General features: G+C 33.5%; 1 protein-coding gene across 1 annotated transcript; it reads right to left on the reverse strand.

The window, feature by feature from the left end:
* Window positions 1-5,541: 5,541 nt before the first annotated feature.
* Window positions 5,542-6,891, reverse strand: LOC145052980 (Calcium-dependent lipid-binding (CaLB domain) family protein). Its single transcript, XM_079000930.1, has one exon. It carries the CDS (start codon window positions 6,743-6,745, stop codon window positions 5,657-5,659), a length of 1,089 nt encoding a protein of 362 aa, XP_078857056.1. The 5' UTR covers window positions 6,746-6,891; the 3' UTR covers window positions 5,542-5,656.
* Between the last annotated feature and the right edge of the window lie 5,371 nt (window positions 6,892-12,262).

Genomic DNA, 12,262 nt, shown 5'->3' on the forward strand with positions numbered 1-12,262 from the left:
AGTGCTCAAAATCAGAAAAATGGTGGTCTTTAGAAAACTGATGGGGACTTTTGGAAGAAGGAAGTGAGATCAATAAAGAGAAAAAGAAGAAAAGGAGAACATCCTCTCAATGAAGCTTTTGACGGTGTTGTTGTTTATACATGACATTATACAGATCCTTGAGTTACACAAATTCCATGTATTCATTCTTCTTCTCTTGATTCAATATCCTTGTAGTTAATTCATGGTCATTAAATTGATACTATGATCCCCCAAATTCTAAATAAAATTGAAATCGGAACAATTTTAAACGAGATTTGGTTCTTACTAGGTGCCGATCGGTGGCCGATGAAACATATTCATATCCGCATAACGTACACCGGAGCCCTTGCGAGATTAGGTATCATTGCTCTTGTATCTCTTAGGGTTCTCAAACATGGAATTTGAGAAAATTGATAGATAAGTAATACATTGACAGATTGTGGTGATAATTGGGAGCTCTGCAACTGTTGTCAATATTTTTAGAGAGATTGCAATTGTTGCTAAGAATTCTATATTGTATCTTGGTTAACCTTTAATGACGGAGGTAACGCAGCTAGATGGTGAAGAAGATGAAGTGATGAAGGGTGTAGGTGGTATAGTAGATGTTAAGGGTTTGTGGTAGTGGCCCCATTTTATTTTATTTTTTTAATTGTTAATAATATAAACAAATCAAAAAAATCAAAAAAGAAATTGATAAGGGTAAATTTGTCTTTTTAGGTTTGGTTAATGACACCAGGGACGAAGCGTGCACTTTTTAAACATATCAGGGACGGTCCGAGTTAATTTTTAAAAATAAGGACTGAACGTGCATTTTGTCACTTGCACGAGGGACGATTCATGTAATTTACTCACAATCATAATGATCATTGGCTAGTTTATGCACATAATATACATCAACATACACATAAAACAACCTTTCTTTTTCTAAGACAACTTTAAATGACAAAATATGCATGAAACTTTTGTCACATAAAATAACAAATATAAAGTTGTCATAGAAAATATGTATGAACTTATTTTTATACAAAAACAATTTATTCATATTCTCCAAAAACAAAGATTTCCAAAAAACAAAAAATCTAACCGAACTTGCAAGGTGGCACTCTGATACCAATTGTGAGTTTTAGTTCAAAATTAGTTTCATAAACTCCAAAATATGGCAAATGGAAGACTTAAATTTTTTTGAAATAACATAAACATTTTATACCCACCAAGGATCTTCTTGCAAGTTGTAGAAAGATTAAACACCAACCATAGAAAGGATGAAGAAATAACAACCTTTGATGTTCTTTGGATCATCTTGGGAGGCTTGGAAGTTGATGAAGAATTTGAAACCTTTGAACACCAACAATGACTCAACTTGATGCAGATGCTAGTCCATAAACTCTTAAACCCTTAAGCTTTAAGTTCATAACCAATATGAACTTAAAGAGGACATGAAGATGCAAGTAACTTCAAGTGTTCTTAACTAATTAAGAGAGAATGGAGGGAGAATAATGGTTTCAAATATTTGAATCAAGTACCAAGAGTGAGTTCAAGCCTCATCTTTTATATGCATAAAGTGATTTTATGGACCATAAGTCCTCGACACTTTAAGACAATAATGTCTCCTAAGCCTACTTGTCTCCCCATGCTATTAAGCCATGCATTCTTTTCATTATTATATATAAAGGCCCATAACTAGCATCATGGAAGCATGTCCAGGGTTTCACATATAAAAAAGAAGTCAAACTTGGTAATTTTTATAAACTCTTTTATGAAATATAAACCTTAACCTTTTGGTAAAAGACAAAAAAATCCTTACGGTCCAAAATGTTGTACATGACTTATTAATTCATACATTATGAAATTATATGTTACTTGCTAATGAAAATTATTATTTCCAAGAAATAAATAATTTCCAATTTAATTATAAGAGTTTTATTGAATATTTATTAAAATCAATTTCTAATAAATAATCAATTATATCAAGTTGTTGTTAGTGTGACCCATTAGTATCATATGTTAATTAGTAATATCACTTTAATATGACTCTTGAGCATAATAAGCCTTTCAGGGGCAGTAGGAGCTGCAGAGAGGACAGCATGAGCTTAAGAAGGGACAACAGTGAGTAGTTGGTGTTTTGGGCCACATGCTTAGTTTCCATGGGATCGATTATCCATCATTTCCACGGTCAAGAAACGGGGCTGGTATGTTTGAGACACAACATGGTAATGACGAGGGTAACGAGGACGATGAGGATGATTATATCTGATATGTTTATCTTTTGTATTTTGTTATGACTGTTATGTATTTTGACTATTTGGTTTGTAAGTTTTATTTTGTAGGGTAATATTGATACTTTTATGTATGTTTTTCTTTGTTTTTGAATTTTTAAATCTTATTGCCTATATCTCCAAGGGTTTTAGTCTATCAACTACTGAGTCAAATTTGGTTGTGCATCTGTCTAACCATAATTAAACATAGGTGGTCAGTCTACATTTAATTGTGGTTTCTCTATGTATAATAACTTAGTCAATTTATTTGACCTAAAACATTGCTTTTGATTATGTATGTTTATATCTAGATTTATATATGAAGTTTGTCTGTGCGTTGTATTAATTCTTGTTTTGTACTTCAAGATTATCAAGTAATGATCAACCAGGTAGGAAAAGTCGGAGGGCATGACCATTTTGGCATATAGCCGTTTTGAAATCCAGCAACCCAAGGCGACAAGTCCATCCTAGACATCTTTCACGTAAGTAGTTTATCAGTAGTGTAATTAATAATAATACTTTTATTTATTAGGTTTAAAGAGGTAAACCTAATTGGAGTAGTAATCCTAAAGCTATAGTCGTAATTTCCTAAGAAAGTATTAGTTTGTTATAGCCAATGGCTCTGATAACAGTCTATCACACCCCCGGTCGACGGCGGAAACACCGGGCAGGTTGATGTTCATAGTGCATCACATTCATTAAACATACACTGAATAGTACAATAATATGATATAAAGAGTGAATATTTTGTTTTTTTTTTGGAAAGAGCATGAATATTCTATTATTGAAACACAAATTAGATTAGTTCGATGCCTTAAATATTAAGCTTACATAATAAGACACATTACTACTCTATATTTCCAGCGATGCAAGCTTCCATCCTTTGATTCCCTAGGAATACATGTGATTTTGAAAATGGGTCAACATAATGTTGGTGAGTTCTAGGTTTTATTTCTATATTGAAAGTACTTTTGTATAAAATGTATAATAACGATATATATTCTTTGTATCAAAAGTAAAAATGTATAATCACGATATATATTCTTTGTATCAAAAATATTTTTACTAAAGTTAGAATCTTACACTATTTTGATACACTCTTTGACTCTTTGTATCAAAAGTATTTTTATCGAGGATAAAAAACGGGTCAACATAAAATAGATATTTACTATAGAGGCATAATAATTATCGTAATCATCATAAGCAACATAAACTCATAGCATAATCACCATAAATTATCATCAAATCATCATAGATGCCATAAAATAGTAATTATGTTTACTCTTAAAAAATGTCATAATGTTTGGTCTTTTGTTAACTAATGTTGGCCATTTTGTGAAGGTAGGACAAACCAAGAGTTAACCTATTAAAATTACCAAACTGAAAAAAATATCTTGCTCTTGAAAGCTTCTAAAAAAATAGTTTAAACTAGAAAAAATTAGAAAAATAAATAAATATTTAGTCCTTTACATAATAAGATTCTTATGATTGAATTGTAATGGTTGAAGTATGGAATTGCACATAGAATGTTTATTATCCAAACTAGGACATGTCAAAATGATATTAGTTCTATTATGTAATGGGCATTGAGGTGGGTTATGCATAATGGGCTTTGAGATTACATGTCCAAATGGTACGATTTAACATTTTATTTTTCAATAATATATAATCATAGCAAAAAGAATTTATTCAAGAAATGAAGAAATCATGGTTTTGGAAAAATATTAATAATTGGTGGTTAGATTTCATGATCCTTCCGTTATTCAACAGGTTGGAGTAGAAGAATCTGGAGGTTTTTAATGGAAGCTAGTAGTTGAAATTATGAAAGGTTGGATCGGATTAGGATTTAAACCATTGGTTATGCAGTCGAGAATCTACGATATGATCTCATGGGTGACGTGAACAACCATTGTGACTTTGATGCCTTTGCACGATGCAACACTATCACCAAAATGATACTCATGGAATATTCTTGGGCACTTTTTATCCTTTCTCCATAATCATACACAAAGTAAGCAAATGACAACCATATACTACTGGATTCTAATAAAAAATACCAATGTCCTTCAATTATCAACTTATATAATAATATTTTCAATTTACTATAAAATATTATATAAGTTATAGAAACACGATATAAATTATAAATTATAGAATAATTAAGTATAAAAATATTGAAATCCAACAATCAACTACTTATATTATTTTCAAATGACTTAATGTTGGTCTTTTTTGTATACTAGTCCTTAGATAAAAAAAAAAAAAAAAAAAAAAAAAAAAAAAAAAAAAAAAATTGTTTATCTATATCTTTATGGCTTAAGGGGTGCATTAGTTTACGGCTTTACGGGTTAAGTACATTAGTTTACGGCTTTAAGGGGTGCATTAGTTTACGGCTTTACGGGTTAAGTACATTTTTTGTCTTAAAATATAAAAGAGATTATATGTTAATTATATTTTGAAGTTTGATGTTAACATTTATTTCGGTCAATGAAATTTGTCTATCTATTGGAAGAAATTTTCTGTTGGGTTATTGCAAAAAAACAAAAATAATTTTTCACGAACTGACATGATATCATAAATATATTTCAATGAACTAAGATCATATTTCCTGAAATCGCTTTTTATTTGTCGATTTAATAGGTTATATATTTCTTAAATCACTTTTTATTATTTATTTGCCAATTTAATAGGTTATATATTTTATAAAAGTACTAAGAAATCATTTCCAAAAGTTGGATGCTATTTTAAAATTATACATCTACGCCTACAAAACAAAAAAGTTAGCAATTGGTCACCAGCTTTTTGTAAAAAAAAAATTAAATATTTTTTTACTTTTTGTTTCTACAATCATTATATCCAATTAAATAGTAATATAGTAATATATATATATATATATATATATATATATATATATAAAATATCAAATCATAAATTATATCCAAATAAATAATGACATCATTTAATAAAATTTATTAAATTATATTTTAATATATTAATATAACACATATTATCATTTAATTGGATAAAATTTTAATCGGATAGAATGATTTTAGAAAGAAAAAGATATTTAATTTCTCTTTTTGTAAATGAATAAATTTTCAACAATATCTGCAATTTACAAATTTGTCCTTGACTCCTTGGCGAATATCAAACCTACCGCTCCTACCCTGGTTATTTATCAACGGTACTTTCGTTTCAAAAGTAATTTAGTTTTAAAAAAAAAAAAAAAAAATCATTTGAATACAATTAAAAAAAATATAAAAAATACAAGAAAAAACCTATTTTGATAATAGGGAATCACAATTATTACAAGGCAATCCACACCTTTTAGTCTTTCTTTACGAGAGATACTCATATCCTAAATACAAACCTTTTATGTATTAAAATCCACCGCAGCCGCCGCCACAACCACCACCGCAGCCGCCGCCGTCAGCAGCATCCGACACCATATCTCCGATCAACAAACCTCCCAATGCTCCTCCCAGCAATCCAGCTCCCAACCCCATACCGAATTTATTTTTCTTCTTAGCCTGTTGTGGTGGCTGCACCGGCGGGTACCCATACCCCTGTTGAGGAGGATAGCCACCGTACCCTGGAGGTGGAGGAGGGTAACCACCGTAACTCGGTTGTTGTTGATATGGGTATCCAGCCTGTTGTTGAGGGTATCCAGTCTGTGGTTGAGGGTATCCGGCAGGAGGCGGATAATACGCACCTCCTGCTGGTGGGTATCCGGTAGCACCACCGGGTGGTGGGTACGGTCCGGAAGCGGCGGCGGCGGGTGGTGGGTAAGATCCCGGACCAGCAGCAGATGGCGCCGCATAAGGCGGTGGATACATCGAACTAGATCCAGAAGCAACCGCAGGGTATGCTGTAACAGCGTCGTCCCCCTTATTAGGCTTCGCTCCGGGATAACTTGGATAAGCGGTAAAAGGCTCATCCACCTTGTTAGGCTTCCCCGCCGGATAAGCCGTCACAGGCTCATCCACGTTATTAGGTTTTCCGGCAGGATAAGCCGTTACTGGCTCGTCCACTTTACCAACTCCGGCGGGTTTCTCCCCAACCTTATACGAAAAACTGAGTTCACCTTTTGGCTTACCTGAGGGTTTCCTCACCTGATAACTAACAAACTGTAACGGCTTACCTCCGGTCAACGCGCCATCGAGAAGCTCCTTGATCGGAACATGAACTTCCCCCAAATCCTTATCGCCGAACATCCCTTCTGTTTTGATCTTAACAACAAGCGTCAATCGGTTCTGTAACGCAGCAGATTCATCGATCTTAAACTTCATCTGATAATTCCATGTAGGATTTGAATCTCCATCCTTATCAACGTGGGTTTTCTGTTTCTGATCTTGATTCCCGGCGCCGCTGATGTAAACAACGGCGTAAACATCCATTTTTCCGACGAGATTGATTTTATTGAGTCCTTTTGCAGATATTAGTGTGAGCTCCAACGATCTGTCCGCCATGGGTAATTGCTTAATTTGAAATCAAGTTCAGAATTTGGGGATGAAGGAATTTATAGAAAGAAAAACCGAGTATCGAGATGAAGTCCACGATCTTTTCTAGACGATTTTTTCTAGGAAATGCAGAATGCAATTTGATGATGTGAAGTAAATATCAATGATCAAGCAAATGAGAACCGTTGGATTGTTTTGAATAAACAACGAAAAGGACGTACACGCGTTATTGATTACGTTGGGTTATTTTATATCTTTATTTTGAACATTTTATTTTCTTATTCCATTAGTCTATATTTCAAGGAAATAAGTTTGAATAAAGAGTTCATCACAAGAATATTTAAAGAGGTAACAATGATCATTGTGACAGAAAAATACTAATGAGTAAACAATTATGTTTCTCATTTTTACGAAAAAAAAGTAATTTTGCAAAGCATTCATTAAAATTCATGAGATGTAATTGTAGTTTAATAAGAATTTTTAGTATTTAGGCTATTCAATAGATACGTTTTGGTCCGTTAACCGACATGTGCACACCGCCACTTAGCCGCATGTAGCTGTGGTGACTTGGTCTTTTGTCGTTTGCTCATCGCACCAGACCACGATCCACGTCTTTTTTCATTCTTTTCTCGTCTTTCTTCTTCATTTCTTCCATGCCCTTTTCTTCTGTGACTTCTTATTCTCTCTTCTTTCATCATCATTTCTTCTTTCTTCACGGTTTGGTCTTCGATGAACGCCGCTTCCATTAGCAGTGGTGTGAAGATGGTGCTTAGTTGATGAAGAGAGAAGACGATTTGGATGAGGGTGGCGTGATATGTATACCTCACATACTTTTAGTATTCATAATAATTTGCAACATCTTATTGCATGACCGTATAAAATGACATGTATTCATATTGTTACTGGAATCAAATAACAAATTTTTTTCGTCTTTTCTTTTATATTCGAATCCAAATTCTTTGAATCGGTAATTAATTCATAAAAGTTTTATTTAGAGTAATTATTTGACATCAAGGGACATATGAAAAGGTTAATAGTGGGTATGATTATTAGCTAGGTTTGAATTATGTATCTTGAATTTACATTTTGATATAACATATTTTGAGTTAATTAGTTTGATGTCTTGTGAATTCCATGTAGCAAAAAATAAAATCAGGTAAACTTTCAAATGTCTTACGATCTCGTAGTGTTATCGATATAAATGATGACAACGGGGTAAGCGAAATTGTGGATAGTGTTTATTATATTTTGTCGTAAGCACTAGAAAAAAGGCCTTTTACGACGCTCATTGCGCGTCGTAAAAGGCTCAGACAACGCGCAAATGCGTGTCAAGGAAGGCCATGTCATAAAAATAGACGACGCGCATTTACGACGCTCTCTTATGATACGCAATACGTGTCAAGGAAGGTCATGTCATAAAGATAGACGACGTGCAAATGCGCGTCATCTAGAGACGACGCGCCCTTATGATACGCATTGCGTGTCAAGGAAGGTCATGTCATAAAGGAAGATGACGCTCAAATACGCGTCGTCTATAGACGACGCGCGCTTATGATACACATTGCGTGTCAAGGAAGGCCATGTCATAAAGGAAGTTGACGCTCAAATGCGCGTCGTCTAGAGACGACGCGCGCTTATGATACGCAATGTGTGTCAAGAAAGGCCATGTCATAAAGAAAGACGACGCTCATTCGCATGTCGTAACCTTACGTCTCTCGTTTTTACTACGCGCCTTTACGACGTTTTTACGACGTGCATTTACAACACACATTTACAACGTGAATACACATAATAAATGTCAAATATACCAAAACATTCATTTTCATCTAAACGTCAAACAACTTTACATATATGTTGAATTACCTAAGTTGTAACTACATGTTACCTTAAGTAACATTACTAAAAGTTAGCAAAAAATTGTACATGTGTCTCAAAAGACTACCTAGCATTAGTGGTTAACCATAACATTGTTTTGCGGATACATTGTCAAAAGACCATACATATCATCGATAAATGAAGCCTGTAACAAACGTTGACCATTCTTCACGTATCTCATCGATATCAGTAGTTGTGTACTCAGCTTTGCCATCCCCGATCTGTGAAAACATTTGCATATTGTTTTTATTAATAAAAAATAGCATATTAACATATTCTGTAACAGTAAGTTGTTATATTTAACAACTAAGCATAAAATGTAAATTATTCTTTCTTAATAGAGCATTGTACTTTCAAATGAATGAAAGCACATATTCTGTAACAGTAAGGATGCCATAAATTATAGTAATGAAAGTAGAATGCTATATCCTTACATTGTCTTTGACCAACACTTCAATTCGTTCTTCCACTATCTCCTTCATGAACCTTAGCATGTAGTAGCCACATTCGGTAGATCCGGGCTGAACTGGACACTACACAGTTACATATAAAATGATCATTTCAATTGATCCAAAAAATAAAGTTAAAACTACAATTTCAATAAGGAATTAAGTTCTGACCGTAACATTAACCCAATTTAGTTTAACCCTTTTGTTGGTTCCACTTTGTGTAGTGTACAGAACCATTGCCCTATAAAAAAAACATTAACAAATATGTGTTTATTGTACTCACATCAAGTGTTTTGATAATTTATATTACTTACGAATCAACAATTTGCTTCAACTGCATATTGAAATTGCCAGAGCTCAAGGAATCAAGATAATAGCAAGTATCCGATTTCATGTCTAGTACACCCAATACCCAATGTCTTCTACAAAAACCACAAAAAAAATAAAATGTCAAATAACATAATTGCAATCATTTTAAAAATAAAATGTCAAATAACAATACCCGGGATTGTAGGGCATAAAGATGATGTCATTGCCCTTTCTTTTAGACAACCGATCTGCTAAACCTCTGCTTGCATCGTCAATATTCTTAGATTTCCCTTTACGCGTACTTGGTGAGATTACTGCCAGGTTCACAAAGCAAATTCCATGGTCTCTTTCTGGGGAGCCATACTTCAATTTGTTAAACAACACCTTGTTATCATACAAACACTAAATTCATCAAACATTTTTTTTAAGACACATTGTTATTTAAATTAAATTTCTTGCACTTACATCATATAAGACACAATAACAGCACCGGTCAGCTCATCCATTGTAAGAACTGCTTCAAAATCATCCCAAGTTAAGTACGTGTAACTATCGTACCCAAAAAGATCATTCTCACTCTGCACTCTTATAGAATCAACCTTTGTAACTTGTTCATCAGCCATCATTGCAGTCATTTTCAAAATACTACTGTTCTCAATCCTTATCCTTGTCTTCATCTGTGCTCTGGTCCACCTTCTTTGCACGGTCACATTTTGTTTCTCCTTTTTAATCTTCTTTTCTATTCCAATTAGTACTTCTTCCACATCATTCCCTTCTTCCACATCATTCCATCCTTCCATATCACATGGTTGTTTTTCTCCATCAACCATTTTTCATGTCCCCTTTTCTTTCTTATTACTTCCTATTTCTTCTTTTGGAGGTGTTGCATCTTCCTTCACTGGTGTTACATCTTCATTCACTGGTGTTGCAGCTTTCTTCACTGGTGTTGCATGCTTTTTCATAGATTTCGCCACCACTTTTCCCTACAAATGCAATCAACAATACAAATAGTATTACCAGAAAAATTAAGAACTCACTCAAATATCAGAAAAATTAAGATAACCAAGGGAAAATATGTTCAAATAGTATTACCAGGTCAGAGCATCGAATAACTAAGTATCTTGGCCAGCTTAGTATGTGTCCCAGTGCATCTTTGACCTTCACAATGAACTCCTCTTCAAGTGGAAAGGGTACTAAAGCTTCTCCTTGCAAAATTGTTTCAATCATAACTTCAATGTTTTCATCTGTTACATAAACATAAAAAATAATTAAGATCCAATCTTCTAAAAAATGAAAATATATAAATAATAATAATGCAAATATATTTCAAAATACCCGATGCTTTCATTATGGTTCCTTTAGCAACTACATTTGCAGCAAATTCAACCGCAAGAAGACATGAATTATCCTGCAAAATATAGTATGTTAGTTTGTAGAAAAAGAAAATTATTTAAATATATTTTTCATAATTGTCTTCAAGGACTTACAAGTGATTCATTTTGTGGTTGTTTTTCAAAATCTTCAATGACGCCCCCTATTTGGCAACTTGCAGCTTTAGAAACATTAAGTACACCTCTTTTTAGTTTCTCCAAGTCATCTTCAAGTTTGTTGATTCGTTTATCCACCCTCTCGTTCTCAATCTCCAAGTAATACTTAACATTCTTGGGTAAATAAAAGTATTGTTGTGGCGTTATAAATCTACCCATCCCTCGTACACGCCCACGTTGTTCCTGAGTACCCAACGCCTCTGTAAGCACATCATGTGTTCCACATGTAACCTCTCCAAAGCTTCCCGATTTCTGAAGCTCATCCTGTAAAATAAAATGGGAAAAATGTTAGAAAAATAAAATGGGACAAATGTTATTTTTTTATATATTTGGGAATTAATGAAACTTACAATTTTATCAACAATCGTCTTCACATCTGCATCGTATCCTCCTGTCTTCAACTCTCTTGCTTTTTTCCACAGCACTGTCCTATCAATCTCCTCTTCCGTCTTGCCGGTTTCTTGCATCTAAATTATCAAGAATAACAAAATCAATTAACATAAATATATACAAATAAAATAATCAATATTCAATGGGAATCATACAATGTCATTAATGAGTCCAGCATATCCTTTTCTGCTCAAACGATGATTGTATTTATGATGTGCACGAGTATTTTTAGCTTTCATACTTTTCTCCTGCATTAGAAACATTAAAATTATAAATACAAACATTAAAATTGTAACTACAAATGCATATAAGAAAAGTTTAACAAACCTCCCACTTCTTTGTAACTCTATGGGATACAAAAACTTTCTAATCTTCTTTCTTTATAAACGGATAATCTTTCGGAGGTTTGAATAGATTTGCCTTGGGATCTTTACTTCGGTTCTAAATGAACTTGGCATATAGATAATGCTTGAAGTTTCTCCACTTCTTCCCGATCGATTGGAGAATTTGCTTCCGGCTCTTTGGGTCAACTACAAACTTTTCCTGAAACATAAAAAAAAGGTTGGTTCAAAAACAAATCTGAACAGGAACAAAAACAGATCTGAACAAAGGTAATAACAGGAAGAAAACAGAGACTTACCAAAACATATTGCCATAATCCTTCCCTCACTTCCTCACCAACTTCCAGCCACGAGTCATAGGTTATGGGAACCATTGTTCTTGCAACCAAACCCTCAAAAGTAGACAGTTTTGTGGCTTCCTTTCCAACCGGGACACCTTTTTTATTGTAAGTTATTACAAGCTTCACTTTATTAGCTTTTGTCTTTGTTGTCGGACCTCTTTGTTTGGAGTCCTCATCGTGATCAGAAGCTGAATCTGATTCCATGTCACAAAAACACAACCTGTTTCAACAAGATTCAAATTAAATTAAGTACGTTGTTATTTGTTGCAGTTGG

Source organism: Lactuca serriola, chromosome 5 (genome assembly GCF_051521515.1).
Source record: "Lactuca serriola cultivar US96UC23 chromosome 5, Lser_US96UC23_V15, whole genome shotgun sequence".
Lineage (NCBI taxonomy): Eukaryota > Viridiplantae > Streptophyta > Magnoliopsida > Asterales > Asteraceae > Lactuca > Lactuca serriola.

What these genes read in the sequence shown, in the direction of transcription:
- LOC145052980 (XM_079000930.1), bottom strand. Translation starts at nt 6,745, where the DNA reads ATGGCGGACAGATCGTTGGAGCTCACACTAATATCTGCAAAAGGACTC.